The sequence below is a fragment of the Drosophila serrata genome, unplaced genomic scaffold (genome assembly GCF_035046125.1).
Source record: "Drosophila serrata isolate PLE 108 unplaced genomic scaffold, ASM3504612v1 contig_240, whole genome shotgun sequence".
Classification (NCBI taxonomy): Eukaryota; Metazoa; Arthropoda; class Insecta; order Diptera; family Drosophilidae; genus Drosophila; species Drosophila serrata.
The window spans coordinates 3,127,108-3,150,038 of NW_028257138.1; the positions used below are offsets into that span (position 1 = coordinate 3,127,108).

The 22,931-nt window shown below is 40.0% G+C and overlaps 2 protein-coding genes across 51 annotated transcripts in view; both read right to left on the reverse strand.

The window, feature by feature from the left end:
* Positions 1-3,665: 3,665 nt before the first annotated feature.
* bdl (borderless) lies at positions 3,666-16,467 on the reverse strand. The gene is made up of 5 exons (XM_086830546.1): positions 15,577-16,467; positions 6,562-7,069; positions 5,931-6,340; positions 5,551-5,779; positions 3,666-4,714 (listed from the first exon to the last, which is right to left on the reverse strand). Exons 1-5 carry the CDS (start codon positions 15,787-15,789, stop codon positions 3,864-3,866), a joined length of 2,211 nt encoding a protein of 736 aa, XP_086686672.1. The 5' UTR covers positions 15,790-16,467; the 3' UTR covers positions 3,666-3,863.
* A 197-nt stretch (positions 16,468-16,664) lies between these two features.
* The window catches only part of tutl (immunoglobulin superfamily member turtle), a 41,601-nt gene continuing 35,334 nt past the window's right edge, over positions 16,665-22,931 (reverse strand). For 13 of the 50 annotated variants that reach the window (XM_086830532.1, XM_086830527.1, XM_086830531.1 and 10 more), the window contains 2 exons: positions 21,633-21,747; positions 16,665-21,106 (listed from right to left, as the gene is read on the reverse strand). In XM_086830532.1, the coding sequence (XP_086686658.1) occupies positions 19,258-21,106; positions 21,633-21,747 (1,964 nt within the window). In that variant the 3' untranslated portion in view covers positions 16,665-19,257. Of the gene's footprint in view, positions 21,107-21,345; positions 21,417-21,632; positions 21,765-22,931 lie in introns of all 50 variants that reach the window. The other 37 variants (XR_015271162.1, XR_015271148.1, XR_015271155.1 and 34 more) reach the window with 6 other exon arrangements.

A 22,931-nucleotide genomic window follows, 5' to 3' on the forward strand; every position in this document is an offset into this window, starting at 1 on the left:
GTATCTGTATCTGTATCTGTGAGTGCGTCTCAGATACTATTTGGTTTCGTCAATGGGAAGTGTGTGCTCTCTCTCTCACTCTTGCTCTCCCTCTCTCTCTCCCGCTGTGTGTCGTTCTGTCCAATGTTCAGTTTTCAGAGTTTTTTTCAATTCAAATGCTGGCCATACACTCTAATTGTGCGCATGTGTGGGTTCCGAGCTGCGAAACAGCTGACTGTAAACAGTGTGTGTGTGTGCCTTCCCCCCCAGTGGGAAATCTAGTGCGAAAGTTGAGTGCATTTGCACTTGGGATCTGAAGGAGAAGAGTGCAGGAGATAAAAACAAAACTCCCCAAGAGATAGAGAGAGAGAGAGAGAGAGAGTGTACACCGGGAACAAAGTGTGGCATTTACGATTTAATTATAGGCTTAATTACGAATTACTCAAGCCAAAAGGCTAATACGAATGTACTCTACTATAGACTAAAAAACGCAACACTTAATATATATATTATGGTATTTTATGATGTAATATAAAATGTAAATTGCCTTAAAGTGACTATTCTTTGTAGTCTGGTTTACTTTAAGACAATTTATTTATAAAATATGGTTATGAGTTGTATTTATTATTAATTTATGAAAGTGTTTTAAGTAATTTCTTGGGGTTTTAGGTCTTTTGCCATATTATCTTATCTTGATCTTCTAAATGTATTATAAATTCTAAACTATTATATGCTAATGGGGCATATTCTAACCTTATATTCATTCAGTACAAACTTGTATTGTTTACACTGAACCAAAGAGACAGCTTTTTGCGATCAGTTTATAGTCTGGGGGGGTTTATAGCGAACTTTGAACCCGCACGATCGCTGAACAAAGCATTGAAACAAAGTGAATTCAAACCAAAAACAAAGAGAAGAAGAAACCAAGAAGGGGGAGGTGGGAGGGCATCGGTTTGACGATATCAGTGCCGCATGAGTAATCCTCCTCCCTGATTGACCAACGAAACGTGAGCTATACTCCAATCCAAACCGATCCGACCCAAGTTCCTAGGTTTCCCAGCTAAATGCGCATTCCGACGGGGGGACAACGACTAATCGCTGTGACCTTAATGATAGTTTATTTTCATACTTTTTTCCATATCAGCTTCAGTTTGTTTTTAGCAGTTGTTTAGTCAGTTCTAAGAGCTACGTAATAATTGAATGAAAATGCCAATGTACGATAGCATTTATTCGATATCTCATCGATTTCGATGGGAATGCCCTATTAGGCTTTAGGGTCATTGAGTTCCTTATCAGCACCACTTGATTGGGATATAATTTCAAGTGCAAGTTCTCTGCCTTCCAAGTTATACAAATTGCTTTGCCATTAAGTGCAACTTTTGGTAGTTAAGCTCATTTTGGCGGGACCAAAGTTATCATTAACGGGTGCATTCAGGTGTTTTCCCGCACGCGGTCCAAAGTCTGGTTTAGTCAGGAATATTGTATTGATTCCGTGATGGGTTCCGAATGGGTTCCTAAAACAATTACTACCCGTGCATAACAGACTCGTTAATTGGCTGTTAAATGTTCGCGACGAATGGCACGTCATAATTGGGGGTTCGATTGCGTGCCAGACAGGTGGACGTGGGCTATGGCACTTAATGACCGATGTGTCTGGATTCTGGGTTCCTATAGTTTAAATTCAACGGAAAAAGCTTTCAAACTGAGAAAACTTTCATGGCATTAACTTAACATAAAGCTAAATGCTTTTACAGGCAAGAAAGAGTCGACTATATGGGGACTATGGGAAAAAAGCTTTGCTAGATAAGTGCTGCCCATAGTGCGGGTTATTCAAATTATAAAGAAAATGTAATTTTTGTATGATGAGTTTGTATTGCTGTAATAAATCTTAAAACATGATCAAGAAGGCACATTGAAATTCGATCACTAGGAATTAATACAATATAAATAAGATATATTTATGTTAAAAAACAATAAAGTAATGCGTGCTTCCATTTTGCATTTTCCTCTATTTTTAGCAAGTGTTTGGATGATAGTTATATGATATAGTAGTCTTATTTTCACAAAAATTAGTTACAATATTCAAGATTTTTAAATAATGGCTGTATATCATTTAATAAAATTCTATTAAAAACTGGAAAAGTTATTATTATTATTTTTTTTTTAATTTCCTATCGTTCCTATGGCAGCTATATATATGTATATGTACTCCACCGATTCGCCCTGCTCCGATTTATATACTAGTAAAATTATATAGAAGAATAACTCCATAGTTTTATTCAAAGAGCTTAAATTTGTTCCAAAACAAATCTCGCACATCTGTGCGTATGATTCCCAACTGGTTCTAACATCCCCGGAACGAAGTGACTTCTGCCGGCCAAGTATCAGAAATGTGTTGTGTTACAAAAGTTGCAAGTCATTGTTTATTAGTGTTCAAAGTTAGTAACTAATCATACATACCTACTGGTCATATATACTTATTGATCGTAGTTACTTACTGGTCATAGATACTTAGTGTTCAGAGTTACTTACTGCTCATAGTTAATTACTGGTCATCGATATTTACTGACTATAGTTACTTAATGCTCATAGATACTTAGTGTTCAGAGTTATTTACTGGTTATAGATTGTTATTATTGATCAATTTTACGGATTAATCACATATTTTTTTACTAACTCAAATTCTGCAAATTCAAATTATTCCAAAATAAATAATGCGACCTTTCCTACGCTTCTCAAAAAACCAAATTTTGTTTGCCTCTCTTTTACTCTCTCTCAAAAATAATACTTTCCTCGCATTCACTATCTCTCAAAAAAGTGCCCTCCTCTGCGCTTCTCAACCAGTGTACTTAAGCACCATAGCAAACACAATTATTTTTATTCTTCTTCTTGAAACTATAAGATTCTAATTAAATTTGAGTTTAAATCCAACCTTTGGCTATTATAAAATCTGTGTTAAATCACAATCCCAACTCCGTGGCCTTGTTTCTTGTGCTCCACCAAGCCTGCAGAGAGAGTGTAAGTAACTACTCATTTAACTCCTTCGGGGTAACATGATGATCTTGAGATTTAAGAGGCTGTTTATGTGGGAATATTTAAGGGGTCAGTTTTCTTTAGACAAATCAAGAAATTAAAGATGAATTGTGAACAGAGAACGATCTTTTGTATGGCAGCAATATGATATTGAAGTCCGATTTTCATAAAATTTTGCACATATTCTAGATTAATTATATATCAAAATTCTAGATTAATTATATATCATGAAAATCTGAAAATATATGATGAAAATCTGTTAAAAACTGGAAAAGTTTTCAAAGTTAGTAACTGATCATACATACTTACTTGTAATAGGTACTTACTGATCAAAGTTACTTACTTGTCATAGATACTTATTGTTCAGAGTTATTTACTTTTCAGAGATAATTACTGGTTATAGTTTATTCTATAATAATAACTAAGATAGATTTGAATCAAATTAGATAAAAAAATATGTTAAAAACCGTAAAAGTAATGATTTTTTTCTGCTGACTGAAATTATAATACCCTGCAAGGGTATAAATAGGTTACTTTGATTGGTAAAAAAGCATTAAAGAACAGACAACTATCACGTTTCATTTCCATAGCTTCAAGACTTATAGTTTTATAACTTTCCCACATTGCACACACAACTCAAGGCATTCGAAAGGTTCTTCTGTTGTTTGATTTAATTAGTTCTCGAATTGGGTTAGTTCAGCTTTTACAGTTAGTGGGTTTATGGTACAGATAGCAGCTAGAGAGACATATATTTAAAATCAGTTTCACACACACAAACGTTGAACAACCTTCTCCAGTGATCCTCACTGGCCACTGGCCTGGTCGAAGCGCCAGCGGATCTGGAGCAAGCCTCAGGATGACTGACGGATCTTGATGCTGTCCTGCTCATCGCTGTCGCAGTCACCGCTCTCCGCCGTATCCTCGTCCCCCTCCCCCGCGGAGCTATCCCGGGCGAACAGGTGCCGCAGGCAGCTCCGCTTCACGTATAAAAAAGCGCACAGAGCGCAGAGCAGGAAAATCACACCCACGGAGCTGCCAATGATCAGGGCACGTACCTTCCTCTGCGAGGGCACATCGATGAGGAGTTCATGGCTGGGCACCGACAGGTGGGTATTGGTGCCCACGGCCAACACCTGCACCTTGAAGGTGGTGTCCTCCTTGAGGTGCCGCAGCTGATAGAAGTTATCAAAGGTCTCTGCGTGGCCGATGAGGAAGTGTTCCGGCTCCTTCCACCAGCGAACGGCGTAGAGTCGCAAGCCTTCCAGTCCCTGCGTGGGATGCTCCCAGTGGAGGAGCCAGCCCAGCTGATTGCTAACGGCAGTTAGGTTCCCGGGTGCACCCAGGCCCCCGGCAGTGGCAGAGGTTGGCATCTGGCCCAGGTCATCATGCTGCAACTGCTGGGCATCGAAGTCATCGGCTCTGATGGGTGAGGCTAAAGGAATGGAGTCCTTAAATATATTTCTAGTGAGAGAATAGGGATGTGATGATAGCTCACCCTGTGTCTGGAATCGAAACTGTTTGCTAAACATGCCATCGCCGTACTTGTCCTGGCTGAGAACCATGAACTCGTACTCCTTGCCAGGCACTAAATGCTGCACTGTGGCCTCCATTACCTTTTTGTCCAAGACGCGCAGGGTGCGCCACTCGGGAGCCTCTGTGAGGCGATACCAGACGGTGTACTCCAAGTTGGGTCGTAGATAGCCTGCGAGGGAAAGAGTGATTATACTCAGGAGATTCTGATCAAATAAGACAATCTGATTACCATTTACTTGAATTAAAGTAAAATATCTTTACTCTTGTATAAGGTAAATTCTAAATTAAACAAAAAATCATGCAAAACCACAGTAAAATAAGGAAGTATAGATTTTTTTACATATTTCCTATTTTGTTTGTGCCTAAGAAGGAATTAACTTCTAGTTCTGTGTCGATATTCGTTTCGTAGTTGGATATTTATTAATTTATGGATCGATATGTGGAAAAAAATCTTTGTTTTGATGGCTTAATATATCTAGTCACTGATAATTCATTATCTCGATATTACTTACTTACTGTTGTATTATTTCGATATATGATAAATCGATACCTTGATTTGTTTCGGATTTGACTATTAACTAATTTAGTTTTCGATATGTGCAAAGAAAAGTTTGTTTTGATGGTTTAATATATCTAAATAGAAACGTATAAATCATTATATCTATATTCCTTAATTTAAATGTTGTATTATTTCGATATTTCATAAAGCGATACCCTGATTTTCAATATTTTTGTCCATTTAACATATCAAACATTTCCTCTCTATATATGTACATTCTCACGCTTTCCACCCCATGAAAATCCACCTTTTATAAAAGTCCTGCATTGCCTTGATTTATTTACAACTTCACAGGACACCCTCCATCAGGGGAAACGAAAGCACTCTCAACTTAATTTCAAATTAAATCGGTAACATTCGTCCTCTCTGCTGGTTTTCACACCATTTTTTCGGTCATTTTCCCTCACATTTTCCCCCCACAATTTCCCCCACCTCCCCCCTCTCACCTGGCTGCCAGCGTATGGTGATGCAGGTCTCTGTGCTATTCGCCGTGAGATTGTAGGGGGGCCGCGGGGCTATGTTCTCTATCATGAGCTCGGCCTCCGCCGTAATGGTGGCCGCCTCATTGGTGGCCGAGCACTCGTACATGCCGCGATCCGACTCCACCAGGCCGGTGATGGTCAGGTTGCCTCCGCTGAGGCTGAACCTGTCCGCCGGCAGTGGTTGTCCGTCCTTCTGCAAATTAGTCGGGAGAGGGAGAGAGTGTGAGAGATTCGGAGTCAGAGTGGAGGCCTCCATGGCATGCATGCATAATTAAAAATGCAATCAAGTGAGACTGCACGATCCCCAGTTTTCCCCCTTCTGCCATGACAATGGATGAACTCACCCGACTCCAGACAATGGAGGGCCGATTGTTTCCGTCCCGGTCGATGGCTTCGCAGGGCAGCTCGGCGGCCTCGCCCAGCTTCTGGATGTAGATGGCCTTGGGCGTGACACTAAAGATGGGCGGACGGAGCACAATCACGCTGATGACCGGCGATGGTCCGTCCGTGCCGAGGTCGTTGTAGGGTGTGCACGTATAGCTGCCGGCATGATTCTCATCCACCTTGGCGAAGAACAGGCTGCCGTTCATCTTGTAGAAGACCCCGGGCACATTGTACGAGTCAAAGAGGAGGCCGTCCTTCTCCCACCGTAGGTTCTTCAGCGGCGGATTCGCCCGGAAGTGGCAGTCAAGGACGGCTGGTTGGCCATATGGCAGATAAACCTCCGGCGGGGCGTAAATTACCTTGGCCTTATCTGGGAATAAGAAGGGAAAAAGCGGAAATTTAATTGGATTTATAAAGGGTTTAATTGGATTGATTTTTATTTTAATTATTTGGAATTAAATATCATGTTCAGGCATACGTTGTTCTGGGAAATTACTTAAATTTAAAGTAGTCAAAGTAATATTTAGTTTTTCTATGGGATAGATAGATTCTCTAATGAGAAACCTTATATATATCCCCTCTAAAACTCACATTGTATATTGAGAAAGGCCTTGGCCGTTTGGAGTTCGCCCTCGCTGTTTCGCACCTTGCACTCGTACTCGCCCAGGTCGCTCATCATGGTGGGATCGATGCTCAGACTACCATCTGGACCCATGTAGGAACGCCGCACTAGATCCTGAACCTCTTGGAGCAGGACACCGTCCTTGTACCAGGAGGCTTGCGAGTTATCGGGATACTTCATGACGCAGTGGAAGAAGGCTGTCTGTCCCTCCTGAATGGTCTGATTCACGGGTGGAATGCGGATGAGGGAGCCACCCTGTACGGCCAGGTGATACCGGGTGCCATTGTTACGGACCGAGGGTGAGCGGTTGGGAAAAATCACCTGGCAGTGATACCAGCCTTGATCGGATTCCCGGATGGCAGTCAGATTGACGGAGGCTCGACCGAATTCTGGATGATTCTCGACCAGATGCAGGCGTCCGTTGAAGAGCTCATTGGTGGAGGTCTCCTGCTCGTACCAAGTGAAGATCTTTTTGTTCTGGTTTCAAAATACATTTATAAATATTTGGATGAGTAAAAAAGCTAGAATTTAAAGGTGTTTAATGATAGGACCTATAAATCTATGGGTTTATGTTAATACCCTTACAGGGTATAATAATTTCAGTCAGTAGCTTAAAACGCAGTGAAGGAGTCGTTTCCGACCCTATAAATCATATATATTCTTGATCAGCATGAACAGGGGAATCTTTCTAGCCATATAAGGAAACACATTTTTTTCGACATTTTTTTTCCAAATTTTTTGGTGTTAAAAAAGGACTTTGAACATATTAAAAAATTGACAAAATTTTAAATACCTTAAAATTGAAATATAGGTATGCAGATTTATAAATCTATTAATCTATTAGCGCAGAAAAGCTTTCCGAATCACAATTAATGTATTTTTAGCTGAGTTATGGGTTTTTTAAGCTTTGGGTTATAGGAAAATCATCATATTGAATATATATACCCCTACAGGGTATCATAAATTCAGTCAGAAGCTTAAAACGCAGTGAAGGAGTCGTTTCCGACCCTATAAATCATATATATTCTTGATCAGCATGAACAGGGTAATCTTTCTAGTCATATAGAAAAACAAATATTTTTTGTCAATTTTTTTTCAAAATTTTTGTTACTAAAAAAGGACTTTTAACATTTCAAGAAATTGAAAAATTTTAAATATTTTAAAATTGAAATCTAGGTATGCAGACTTATAAATCTATTAAAAAGTAGCGCAGAACAGCTTTTCGAATCGAAATTAATGGATTTTTGGCTGAGTTATGATGAATTTTCCTTGCAAACTTATTGAAATTTCAATTTCCCGAAGTTAGATTTCTTTCATGTTATATTTTATTTCACAAAGGGTAAATGCTTTGCTTAATATATACAAGTATTTTATTCTTTTAATGTTTAATGTAATAATAAAACAGAAGCCACTTATGCTTTGTAATTATTATTCGAGTTATCTGTGTTTCTCCTTAGTTTAAAAATAATTGTAATGCTTGGAATTGCTTGCAATATATTTGCCTAATTTCTGGGGTAAAATATCTTACGATTTCAAATGAATATTTGTTACAAATTGCATTGTCTTGAGTACGAAATACGTAAATACAAATGTTCATTTGCTGGGCATGATTATGATTTTGGCTGCAATTGCAGTTGTAAATCACCGGCAATGCGGAATCCACAGAAAGGAGCCAGAGAATCCACCTCCACACACATCACCCTCGGTTGCAGTGAAACAGTTAATGTCAGATTGTTTATGCTTGTGCAAGTATCTGAGTATCTGAGTATCTGAGTGTCTCAGTATATATCTGTATCTCTGTATCTCAGCATCCCCCCTGCCCTGTCTCCCTATGCGCCATTATAATTTTCGCAAACTCCCGCTGAGCTTGTACTGCCTGTGACCGTCATGTGACGTGGCGCAGCGGTGGCCAACGGCTTTGCCAGAGCCCAGCCTCCCTTCATCCCTTCCCCTCGAGAAGAATAACAATAACCAGGTGGGGGGAGGTGGGTGGTGGGAGGTCGTAGGGGGAGGAGGAGGCGTGGGACCCATGCCTCTACTTTGTTGACAAATTTAAATGGGCTCACGTGGCGCGGCGCACTTGAAGTGCTCAATGGTAGCTTTCTCTCTCTCTCTCTTTCTCTCTTTCTCTTTCTGTTGCCCCTGAAATAGGATTTCCATGAAATGTGGGGGATTCACAGAACTCTGTGACAGGTATTACTGTACTTGTTTCGGGATGCAGAATGCAAATATAAATAAGTTTGAAAGGTGGATTGCAAGCAATATGGGGATTAAGCTGTCCATTGTGGATATATATCACTTTAATAATAATAATAATATTAAGGTTTTTGCAGACTTAATATGTCACTGTATTTTATCAAGTACTGCTAGCTGACCCGGCAGACTTCGTACTGCCTCATCCTGAAATACTGGCTATTTATAAGGTTTAAATTTGATATTCACAGACACACACTGTTAAAATACAGTCTGTTAATTAATTTAAAGCTTTCTCATAAACTATATTTTTTGTTTTGTTTTGTGGTGCGTAAATAAACAAAGAAGACGGTTTTCCGACGCGCGAACACGCGACGTATAATTGTCCATGCGCGAAACAGGGAAACTCCAAGTTGATTCCACAAACTTCTAACGACTGTCCTTGCGATTTATTTATGGTCATCGCAAAGGCCAGACGCACTGGAAATTGTAACCGTTTAAAATCGAATGGTAAGTCCGTTGGAATCATCGGTATCCGCGGGATCAAGACATCCTCTCCTTTGTATTTTCCTTTTATGATTGTCGCCTCAATGACGTTATTCATCAGTCTTTTCACAGCCAGTCTTGTTCCATTGCATAGTCGAGGTTGATTAATGTTACGCAGCATGATGACAACTGATCCCACTTTTAACTGCAAATTGTGAGGTGGTAATCCAGGCAATTCCAGTGAATTTAAAAACTCAGTGGGATAGTTGACTACGTCATCCTGGTTCATTACGGTGTCGACTGATTTGAAGGAAACCAACTGTCCTGGAAGAAAATTCTGAATGGTCGCATTAAGATCCTCGACATCTTTATTTTTCGCTGCTAATATTGCTCGTTCACCCAGCCAATTATGGTTATTGAACTTTTGCGCTATATCTGGGAAAACTCGCTGAATAAGTTCCACTTTTGAGTCTGTGATGTGACAGAAATCTGTAGGTAATGTGATGAATCCGGTCGAGGTGTCCACTGCAACTTTATTATTTCCAATGTCTAACAACTGCTTCGCAAACACATATGCAGTTTCATCTTGTTGCAAAAATACTCGCATGTTAGTTGTTAAGTGGAGTGTCTTTACGTACTGCCACAAATTTGATGATTTTAGGCATGCATTTAGTTCAACAGCAACAGTTGATCGGGGAATAACTGGAAGAGTCTGACGAAAATCACCTGACAACAGAATCATGGCCCCACCAAAAATATTTTGGTTGTCACGAAGATCTTTCAACGTTCGGTCCAGTGCCTCCAGTCACCTCTTATGGGCCATTGTGCATTCATCCCAAACAATCAATTTGCATACCTGTAGGATCTTGGCCATTGCGCTATTTTTGGCGATGTTGCAAATTGGTGTTTCTGTGATTTGCATGTTTAGTGGTAATTTCAAGGCAGAATGTGCAGTCCGCCCGCCTTCTAGCAGAGTTGCAGCTATTCCAGATGAAGCCAACGCTAGAGCAACATCATTTCGCGATCTGATCCTCGCCAAAAGCAATGAAATTAAAAACGTTTTTCCGGTTCCTCCGGGAGCATCAAGGAAATAAATTCCACCAGATCCACTGTTCACAGCTTCTATCAAAGTGTCGTACGCAAATACAAAAGTAATCCCGCCCATGACTGCAGAGGAGTTCCTTAGATCCTGTAAGGTTCTGTTCACGGCCCTTCCCGGCTTCGCACGGGCATTAAACATTACATTTAGATTTGTCAATTTTAACACATTCATAATAATAATAATAATATGACACAAATTCATCCTTTATTATTATTTTATTTTTTCAATTATTGAGGTCATAACCCTAAAAGAAAATACTTTTATTTTGTTAGAGCTTCTCTGTAAACAATATTTGATGTTGTTTTATTTTGTGGCAGCAAAATAAATTGATTTTCAGGGGCTCCGACTCGCGATAGACCAACATACAGTTGACCATGAGTAAAACATTTATTTCGCAGATCGATCCCTACTAATTCGAAGGTTTGGCCTTGGGACTTGTTAATTATTAATGCGAAAGATGTTTTTACCGGAAATTGAAGCCGTTTAAATGGGATTGACAGATGAGTTGGGATCATCGGTATCCTCGGTATATGAGCTAGTTGACCACTTGCTGGGCCAGTGATAATAGTTGCTACAATTAAATTGTCCTTTAACTCCTTAATAAGCAGCCTCCTCCCATTACACATGCTTGGAGGGTTTAAATTTCTTAAAAGCATGATTGGGATTCCGATTTTTAACGTCAATTCATGGGGTGGCAGTCCAGAAGGGTTCAACGAATTTAAAAATTCCTGTGGATAATGGACTGCATCTTCAATATTCGTTACAGTGTCGATCGATTTGTATGTTTTTGTTTGGCCGGGGACTTTTTGAACAATCAGATTATTTATTTCATTGACAGTATCATTCTTAGGTGATACTATAGCCCGAGAACACAGCCAATGGACGTCTCTTTCGTGCAAATTCTCGATATCAGGGTATACAGAATCTATTAAATTTCTTCTTTCAATATGTTTTGAATGTTTGACAGGAAATGCTTTGATTCAGCTGACTGCCTGTACATTTTATTTAGAAAACGTTTGTATGGGAAATAGAAAAATACTGTTTTGAGGATTTTCCCGGCAATTAATCGAATTTTTCTCACCTTTTAAACCTTCCCTAGACCTCCACGAATAATTCAAGACCAAGATAAGATAAATCCGTTCAGCCATTCTCGAGTTTTAGCGAGACTAACGAACAGCTGTATATTTTTATATATATAGAAGATAGAAGATTATTTATTAAATCTCTTTTTTCTTGTTTGTTGTCAATCTTTAAATACCTAGAATATACTTAATAATCTACACAATTAAAAAGCCTGCTTTAGTTTTATTTATTTAATAATCTCCCTTTGTGCTTATAAAATTTCGCCATAATAACATTAACTTCTCATAGAAAAAAACCCTCTCGATGGCTTAAAGTTGATTTTCCTTAAAGTTTTTCTGGATTTACAGGCCATATATTATCGGTTTATGGCCGGATAATAATTCAATGCGATGGCTTTGTAGCTTCTATGCCGTTTTTTGTGGTTCTTTGTTTTTGTTTTGTGGATGGTGGTGGCATTTTAAATTATTTTTGTTTTAATTAATGCTGAATATATTTGTCAATATTTATTATATATGTGTAGCAAAAAAATGAAAACGCAATAATAATAATATTAATGCGAGCAAACAGAATGTGTTTGCGTTGCATCATATGGCAGAGGAGTTAAGCTTAAATTATTTAAATGCAATTGAATCGTCGCTGCGGTCGCTGGCCGCTGGCTGCTCTAATTGCTTTGGCTCTAAACAAACGCATCGCATTTTTATGCACTTGACTTTAGCCCGGGACCAGTATCATCCGTATCTCTATCTGTATCTGTATCTGTATCGGCATCTGCATCCGTGTTTATAGTTTTGCCGTGTTAGAACTGACAGTTAAATGTGGACCCATAAACCGCATGCTAGGGATTCGGTTCCCCTTGGTTATTGATAGCCGAAAACCGCACAACTGCCAGCGCCAAGCAGGCACACAGAAAATAAATTTATTAAAATATATAGTATATATATCTTGGATATGAAATGGGTTTGGATTTCATCTAATTTCATATCGAAATAAAAAAGTGTGTGTGTGTGAAAAATATTAAATTAATGTGGGAAAATATTCAATTAATCTGTTATAATATATCAAATTGATCCATAAATAGATCAAAATTACATATTATCAATTTCTTTTAGATCAAAATCATGTATTTTTAGATCAATGGGTTTGATTACAATATAAAATGTATACGGTAGAAATGTAAGAAGATTATTTTCTTATTCTATCTATTCTAAATCATTAATAGTTGGTTAGGACACTACATTTTATCTGAAATTTTAGATCAGAACCATACTTTCTTAAATCAAATGAAGAATTTGTAAATTAAAGTTTAAAAACTGGAGTTTATAGTATTATAAGTATTGTAAAATGCATTTCTATACATACTAACTAACAAATACTACTAAAAATCCTTTCCAAGTCTAGGAAAAGCCCTTTATTACGGTTTCCTATAAAAATTTAATCTTTTCTTAATAAATTTTCTATCCGAATACCCATAAAATTACCCATTAAAAATAGTTTTGAGTGGATCCAAGTCAAGGAAAAGCTTTTTATTACGGTTTCCTATAGATATTTAATCTTCTTTATGATATATGAATTTTTCATCCAAATACCATTAAAATTACCCTTTAAAAATAGTTTTGAGTGGATCAAAATTAATTGTGAGCCCCTGGATGAGTGGGTGTCAGTTGATCTATTGACATTTTAGGTTGGCGGCTTTAATTGGGATCGGAAAACAGTCATCATCAAGATGCATTTGCACCGTCTAGAGGCATCATCGTCAATGTCATTCCCGGGGCCTTGCTCGCAAAATGTGGATTGTGGGGATGGATTATGATGCACTCAAGATTCATTCCCTGCCGACACATAACAACATATGTGATTATGTAGTAGCAGGTACACCCAACTGTGTGTCGGGCCAGACGACACCACACACACACATTTATCAGCATTATCTAACAAATTACGAAAAACGTAACTTGATTTATCCGGTAATTTTTGTTTTGCCTTCGCAACGTTGCCATGGCGCGAAAATTTGTTTTTTTTTTTTTATAGCAAAAACTAGACTCACAGTGACCGTGAAAGTCTATATAGAATACATTTGCAGATAATCCCATAAATCAGGCCGATTATGCATATTTCACGCGCTGCTCTTTCTCAGTTTTTTTTTTGCTGGAATTTGTTTAATTACTGGCGAAGTGGCAACTATTTCAAGCGTAATTAAAGTGAATCTATCAAAATGACATCATGACCCGCTGACCGAAAAAAGGGGGAAAAAAAGAGAAAGAAAGACTGAAAGAGTGACAGAACAAAAACAGATTCTGGAACAGAATCAAATTAAGCTAGATAAATACTAAAAAAAAATAGAAGCATAAGCGCGACCCAGCCCCTCGATTACCTCGAAAGTAAAGGGGGGTCACTGAAGGGGGGTCACTGGATGACTGATGACGAGCGTGTGTGCGATGAATAGTAATTCACTCGATTTAAATACAAGAGAGAGGGAGAGCTTCACATATTTTTCGTCTGCAATGAATTTGCAATTGAATTAAATTGCATTACTCACAGTTGTCAACAAATGCCAGCCATTCAATTCGATTGAATCCAATTGAAATTGATTTCAACTCGGTGTGTGTCAGTTACCCCGATTTTCATCCCCATCCCCCATCCCCCATTCTGATCCCGATTTTCCTCTGTCTGTCTGTCTTTGATGTCACACTTCACATTGACACTCTCTCTTTTTGCTGGCGTTTTGTTTGTAATTTAAAGTGAAATCTGTGCGCAGCGTCAAATTAAAATTTAAATGGCAAATGCCGAGGCGGAAGGAAAGAAGGAAGGCGGAAATTCAGGCACCAGGATGCGGCCTCGATCGACTGCATGTGGTTGTGCTTTAATTAGTAGCCAAGGGCGGGCACCACACACCCACACACGCTCACATACCGATGCAACCACCTAGCAGCACCACCCTTGGCCACAAGCCACCCCCTACCCCACAATGGGAGAGCGCGATTGCATTTACTGCGATGCAACGCGTTAAATGCACTTGAAGAAATAAGGGAAATAAACTAAAGCACTAGAAAAAGTCATATTACATATAATTTTAACATTAAAAGGATGGCATAAAGGTTTTTTTTTTATGTTTTTATGATTATTTTGGTGTGACATGTTCAAAAACAGGAATTTAATTAATTGTTAATTGTATAAGTTACTTAAAGAAGTCATTTTAAATAAATGTTTCACATTGAAGGAGACAGAAAAATGATTTTGTGGAACCTTATAATATACTGAATATTCTGAATATATTTGTATATTAGAAACAAATCAGAAAAATAAACTAAAGCACTATAAAAAGTTATATAAAGAAGGAAGATTTGACATTAAAAGGATGGCTTAAGGGGTTGTTAATAATTTTATAATTATTTTGGTATCACTTTAAAAAAAACAAAAGATATTAACTTAATTATTAATTGTAACGATTAGATTAATTAGAACAAGTCATTTTAAGTACATGTTTCACATTAAAGGAGACAGAAAAATGATTTTGTGGAACCTTATAATATACTAAATATTCAGAATATATTTATATTTTAGCAAGAAATCAGAAAAATAAACTAAAGCTCTAGAAAAAGTTATATTAAAGGAAAGTTTTTCGATCACCCATTTCACCCATTTAGGTGTCATAAAGGATTCTTAATGGTTTATGATGTTTTTGGGGGTAAATTTTAAATAAAAAGTTATTAAATGAACTATAAATTGTATATCTTGTTCTAGAAAGTCATGTTAAACAAATGTTTTACCTAGGAGGAGACAGTAAACTGATTTCTAAGGACATAATAATATCCTAACTTATTTAATCTTGAATTTTTTTCTGAAAAATATCTTCTCCAAGTAACTGAGACAACTTTTTTTGGTCAGTGTCATCGTAAAGTCCGACCCATTTAATGAATGTGAGAGTCGCGTTCCATGCTGCGCTGCACCAGCGTCCAGCAGACGCAATTAAGGCTAACCAAGCATTCCGGCCTGGCCCACAACAGACCCAGACTCTATGGAGGGAGGAGCAAGGAGTGGGAGGACCACCTACGCGTGTCTGATAAATTAATAATTTCGACAATTTCATTTACAAAGGCGAAGGGAGAAGCCTGCAACTTACATCCTTGCTCCAGTGCACCAAATACGGGATGGGAGAGTCGAACGGAAAGTCGATGTAGCAGTTGAAGACCACATGGGAGCCAACTTTGGCCTCCAGATTGGTCTGCCGTCGATGATCGCGGGCGCCGCTGGTACAGGATGCGCCCATTAAGAGCGCCAGAAGAGCGGCTACCGCGGCGGTCAGCCAAAGTGTTCTGCTGCAATTCTCGGGCATTGCAAGCTTTGTGTGTTTGTTTTCTTTTTTTTTTTGGGTTTCTGTTTCGAAAAAGGGGCAATTTGGGGTGGAGGAGGATGCACTTGCACTCGGTCACTCTGGCGCGGCGTAGCCTTGCATAATAATCCCCGTTTCCGTGTCGGCGCGAAAATCAAATTAAAAATTCAACCCGAAATCAGGTCAATTGACCCTCAACGAAGGCGCAGAGCGAACTCTCCGCCGGAATCTTGTGAGGCGCACGAAATGCGATGCTTTAGCCTATATACTATATAGATTATATGACTTTTGTGCGCAGTTTGGCTCCGTTTCAATCTATATCTTGCGGATCTCGAGGGGTCGCGAACTGCACAGAGCGGCTGGAGAAGCGCTACTGAAAATGCCGAGAACGGAACGCGATCACAGCTGCAGAACGAGTGACAGATGAATGCCGAGCTGAGGCCGAAACCCGATCGCATTTTCTATGCTTTCTGCTCGGTGGAGGGGTTCAGACTGGAAACGCTTCTTTTCTGGGCTGTCAAACGCTTTTGACATTTGACACACGCCCACGCCGGTTTGTTCTGTGGCTCCTTTTGTCTGGGCCCCCACAATTCGCTTTCGCAGCCGTTTATCCACTTAAACAATTAGAGATTGAACTATGCCAGACTTGGGGGAGCATCGATGGCAGATTCTTGGATTTTTGGTTAGTGTGGGAATACCCTTACCAGGTCATCCATACACTGCGTGTCTTATTTATGCAGAATTTGTGTGAATTTCGTTTCATTTAATTGCGACCAATGTGGCGTATGAGTGATATTTATGTTTCGTGGGCATCAATTAGGCTCAGCTTCCGGGTTGGGCTACACTGGCAGGAAAAGGGGTGTAGACAAAACCACAGATTTATTTGATCAATTTCAAGTTTTTTATTTTTATTCGTTTTTTGTTTGTTTTTTTTCTTTTTCTTGAATCGTTTTGTTTTGTTTTGTTTTCTTGGGCTTTCATTTTTTGTATTTTTTTGTAAGTTTTTATTTGTTTAAAAATTTTGTTCATTTTGCTAATTTTCTCTTTATAATTGTGTGTTTTGTTGTGTTTAATTACAATATATTTCGTTCTAAACTGATTTTGTTTTTTTGTATCCTTGTACGATTTATATATATATATATATATATATGTATATATATATGCTGAATTGGAGAACTTGCAGTGTGGGAAAAGTCTTGTGGAAAGTGAGGCGAAAGTTGGAAGCTGAAAGATGTGTGTGTCGGGGAAATGACGATTGGAATGGAAGGAGAAAGAGTGGGGGGTGGTGCAAAAAAGAAAATATTCATAGATTTCCCTTTCTTATTATAAGTAATTTATATTTTTTTGTTTTGTTTCCGTTTGATAGTTCCTATTTCCTTTCGTCGAAGAGTTAACTGGCGCACCTTGTCCAAAAATCAAAGTGGCAGACTAAAGCGTTAAATTTACTTAAACTTAGCTTGTAATGTATCCTCTTACACTTAATGTACATGTGTGTGTGTGTGTGTCCAGTACATATACTCGTATAAATAATCATATATAGATATATATATATATATTTATATATATATGTATCTATTTGCCGTAAAGTCCTGCGCTCTTGCTGTTCTTGCATCGTCAATTAAAATTCAATTTATGCTGTCATTTCTCGCGCTTTTCTTGCTCTGTCTCGCTTTCCATTAATGCTTCTGTTAATTAATTAATTTATTTCGTTCTAGTTTAATGCTTAAAGTGTGTAAGTGTGTGTGTGTGTATCGGAGTGTGTGTGGGTGTTCCTATAAGCAATACAAAAGTCAACTTATTTACTTGAAGAATACCCTCTCAACATTTACAAAATATGCATTTGCAAAACACAACTCGATTTTTTTCGTCTCTTCTAGCGTCTATTTAAATACGATTTAATTTACTCAGTTATCGAAAATTGGAAATTAATTATCGGAAATTGGAAATGAGTTATCGGAAGAGTCAAAAATTGGGTTCAGTAGTTCGCAGCGGCCGAAGGCTAAGAGAAATGCTTTGAGATCATTGAGTCGGATTCGTAGTTGATTTCTTCTTGTTCTGATTTGTTTCGCGCTCAAACCCTCCCCTGAAATAGTGTTATCGTTAATCGTTAATCGTTATCATTATTATCCGTTAGTAGTATTATATATAGTATTATAGTTGTATATATGCTCTGTAATTTACACATACGTTATACACACTCTTGCGGTCGTCACGCATCTCTCGCTCTGGCAGTGTTTTGGCGTCAAGTTGTGTCAAACCATCTCATTCCGTACAATTTGATCGTTTATCGTTAATCAATTTATCGTTTTATCGCTTTATCGTTTTAATCGTTTTAATCGTTTAACAAGTACTTAAAAAACCGAACGCGTTGCGGCGCTGTTCCTTACACAACTGACCGATATATAACCTAGACCAATCAATATACCATTCTCTATATATGTATGTATGTATGTGGGGGAAACCCAGGAAACTGTTTGGGGATGGGGGATCGATAAGGGATCGTGTCCGGGATCCTTCTCTCCTCTCTAATATTCCTAGCTTATTCATTGACGTAGTCTTGGGCTGTGTTGGAAAGAATAGTTCTCTTATCGCCTCGCTTTTTTTGGTTTTCCTTCGATTTTTGCTTTGATTGGTTTTTGTTTTCCTTTACTTTTTGGGTTAATAAATATTAATTAGTTAATTATCGTGTGTGTGGTGTGTGTGTGTGTGTGTTTTGTATGTGTGTGTAGGTCAACAGTAAACATATATGCAGCAGTTATATTTCTTTTAAATTTTTCATTAAACTGGTTTTCGTTTTTATTCTTTTGTAGGTTTTTTTTCTTGTCGTTAAATAATTTAATTATGAAACAATTTCTCTATATGTTTTTTTCGTTTTCATTTTTGTTTTCTTTAATTACGTTTTCTGCGCTTTATTAGTTGTTAACAACTAAATGCTTAATGTCTAGCATATTCCGTATTAACTTTAGTTTTAGTTTAGTTTTTCGTAATGAACATAATTTAGGCTTACGCACTGTGGATTTCGTTAATTTAATGTTTAATGCTCCAACACGAGTGTTAAATAATATCTATTTGTAATTGGTAATTTGTTCATTTGCTTTCGTTAAATATCCATTTATCGATTTCTGTAATAATATGTTGCTATAATTGCTATAGTTTTGTTTAAATATTATGCTTAAACTTGTGGGAATGGTGCATCCCCTTGCAATATATGTACACAGCTCTCCCTCCTCGTTCTCCATCTAAATCTACTAATTGTTTCTTGGGGGTACTTGGGGTGATGGGGTCTTGCAGGGTCCAAACTTTTTAAGTTCCTCTCCGAATGCGGGGGCCTGATCCAGTGTCTACGAGTATCATGTGTCGCCTCCAACTCTCTACCTCTGTGAGTAACGCGTTGCCAATTGAAGCACAAAAGCTTTGCGGATGTGCACCTGGGAGTGGCTCCTGGTTATCCCAATTAAACGCTTCAATGGCTCAACAGACGCTCTCCATTTGCTGCATGGCCTGGCGCTTGCGATAGGCATAGAACTCCTCCCGCATGGCCTGAAGCCTCACCTCCACGTTGTCGTACCGCGTCGGCAGGTGAAGGGGCAGGGATCTGGCCTTGCCTCCTCCCCTACCCCCCGAGCTGGAGTAGGGGGCGTGGCTGTGCAACAGACTCCCGCTCAGCGGACCCAGTGTGTGATGATGATGATGATGGTGATAGGGATGGAATGGATGCAACTGCGTGTCTATATGCAGATTGAGATCTTCGCGCAGCATGCTGGAGGCACTGGGCGTGGGCGTGGCTGGATCGAACTCATAGTGACCATCCACGCTGCCCACATCCACGGGACAGACGGCGCCGGCCTTGGGCAGGTTGCTATCCGTGGCCGCATTCAGTCTTGAGATCATCTCCAGCCAATGGGCCATTGTGTAGGGCGGAGTGTTGGCCCTCGGATAGGAGTAGGCGGCGGCTGCATGGGGCGTCTGCCCCTGAGCCTGTTGGCCTCCCGGTGGCTGTGAGGCACCAAAGTAACCCAGGTGCTTGGGCGGCGATGGTGGGGCCCTGTAGGGCGGCAATAGACGCCACTCACTGGTGCTGCCCGGATGATTGGAGGTGTTCTTTGACCCAAAGCCACTCGAGCTGGAACGGGACTCGGGTGAGGCCTCCAGGCCGCCAGGATTCATGGAGAGACCGCTGCGCAGTGGCAGGTTAAGATCTGGCAGCGGGGAGAGCAGCTCGTGCTGATGCTGCTGGCGGCTGCCAAAGAGACGCGAATGATGCCGCGGATACCAGCGAGTGCGAGGCCGATAGCTATGATACGGCAGCTGGGCCTGAGCCTGGTAGTAGCTCCTCCAAGATGGCGGTGAGGGAAGCTGCAGCGGCACAAAGTGCTCCTCGAGGGGATGGTGTTGTTGCTGTTGCTGCTGCTGCTGCTGCTGTCGGCGGGTCTCCTCCTGGATGGTTCTCAGTGAGGGCAACTCCTGGGAGTAATAGCGATACCTGCTGCTGAGGTTGTGCGTTGACGTGGAGCGTTCAGCAGAGTTGGGGGGATAGACGGTGCTCAGGTCGCTAAAGTGCGTGGGATAGGTGCCACTCCCACTGCTGCTGAGCAGAAGATGTTGCTGTTGCTGCTGATGCTGGAGGTGGCTCAGATGCTGATGCTGCTGCTGCTGCGGGGAGCTGGAGAAGATGCGTGAGATCCTGGATGGTGTGTACTGCTGCTGGCTGAGACTCCCGCTGATGGTGTTGATGTGCAGCGGCCTGCTCCGATCTGCGTTTCCATAGAGATTGTGGGAACTGCTGCTGGCATAGGGTCGCAGGACATTCTGATAGCGGGCTCCACTCACAGCTGCCTCGTCAAAGTAGGGCTGCTTGGCCACGCCCCCGATCTTGAGCAGACCCTGAAGGAAGCCTCGGGCCGAGTCTGCCGCCGACTGGAGACTCAACTGGCTGGAGGAGGCCACCAGGGGACGCCGCCAGGAGGCTCGTGCTGTGATAAAGTTCCTGCGCGAGAGGAAACCCCCATCGTCGCTGGAGGATTTCTGTGAGACATTGCTGTTCCGCCGCTCAAAGAGGCCACCGTCCACCACATCCACCGCAGCATCCAGGGTGGTTTGGGAGTAGCCCAGCTTGGAACCATCCACATCCAGCACAAAGCGTCCATCGAGGCTGCGTTGGATGCGACTCACAGAGCGTCGCCGGCCGCCCTCAGCCCCGTCCTCGAGATTCGGTGAGCTGTAGATGGAATGGCAGTTGGTGCACCGATCCGGCGGCCAGATCCAATGGAGTATGGCAATGAGTATGGCGGTTAGACTTGATATTCGGGTTTGTTTGTACCTGCCAAGGAGTTGGAATACCATTAGAAAGGTCATCTAACTAAAGAACAAATCATAACTTCCAGGAAAATGAAAGAAAAGTATAAAAGACAAGAAAACTTTAACTCAAACAGGGCTCAGGCACCTAATTAAACTGAAACTTGAAAAATCACTTAACTGAAACTCAGCCAAACTCAAACTAAACTCAAAGAAAATGTCTCAGAAAACTTTATTAAAAAAAGTTGAAGGAGTTTTGCTTACGATTTTGATTATGACAGGATGGACCTGGAACTATAAAAACGCTTTCATAATCACGGTAATGTTCAGTATTGCTATAGTTTTGGAGAGCGATATAGAAGATCGGTGGTTGGTGGTTGGTTGGTGGTGCATATATGGCGTTGTTGGGCCAATTGAGAGTGAAATATGGGATAGACATAGATATACACAATAGATGACAGCGCATTACAGGAGATATAGGAGAATTTTGGTATCCAATTAGCTCGGAAATTATCCCACTATTCGAGATATATGTGATGGATGATACTCACTTTTTTAAAGGCACTTGACCAGAGGAAATTGAGCCCGTACTGCGATTGTGCAAATGATGATTATTGGCGGCAATGTTACGAGCGTCCGTTATCCTGCAAGCTACCATGTTGAACTCTGTAAACGTATAATTTCTACAATTAATTTGGCGTGCAGCGTGAGCCGTCCTATCCGGTAAATAAAATACCCTTTAAACACACACTCTCTATATGCACACACACTGAGTTACATACGTAATCGCGGTCAGGCTCGAATGTGTATGAATGTATGCTAAATGTATATGCATATGTATCTACGGTGCTCTCTACACATAGACGTATATATATATATAGAAATATATATAGAAATATATATAAATGCGATTACTCTGGGTCAAAATTTGGTTTAAATTGAGGACAAAAGTGGCATAACGCGGATGTTTCTCGGTTGTTTGTCGAGGGCGTGCCCCTAAATTGAGGTTATATGCACAGGGAGAAAAGTCGGTGTATCTTTTAATATAGATTTCTCTTTCAAGTTTGATTTAAATCTGTTTTAAGTTTAATTATAAGATTAAATTTGTTGATTTTATAACTCAAACGAAGCCTTAAAGCAGAGTTAATGCTGTATAAAAGCCTTCCTTTAGCTCTAGCATACTTTGTTTAGCTTTGTTTAGTCTTAACTTTTATATTAAAGTTATTAATTAGCTTTTGCTGTACCTTCTTTTCTTTCTGTGCACACCTGGACTGTCGTGGGTTATGCCAATTTGCATGCCAGCATAGTCATACTAAACACACACTCCCTGCTTTTCATCGCTAATAAGTTTAGATTGTTTAGATTTGAGCAGTAACTAACTAGCAGCTATTACTAGAGGACACACACACACACACACCAGTTAGCATTAAATAGTCGCCAGTTAGCAGTTACCAGTTAGCAGTTACAAGTTAACAGTTGCCATTTACCAGTTTAGCAGTTAGATGACTACAACTAAAGCTACATTGTTGTTAGTTTTGTTTCACTTGATTACGCTTGCAATTACATGTATGCGGGGCCAATTAGTGTTTCAGGCTAATTTGGCCATTCAGAGGGACATACGGGGGGATACGGATATATAGTCAGTGGAAGGACAATGCTAAATCGAAACTTAATGCTTCCTCTCATCGATGACAGACACACACACACAATTGGGGCTGTCTTGACCCCACACCCACTCCCACAAGGTCGATATACATACGGCTATATGCGGAAAGCTAAGTATATGTATATGTATATATTTCATATACCACAAACACACAACACACACTCTTCGAGGTGGCACGTAGTAG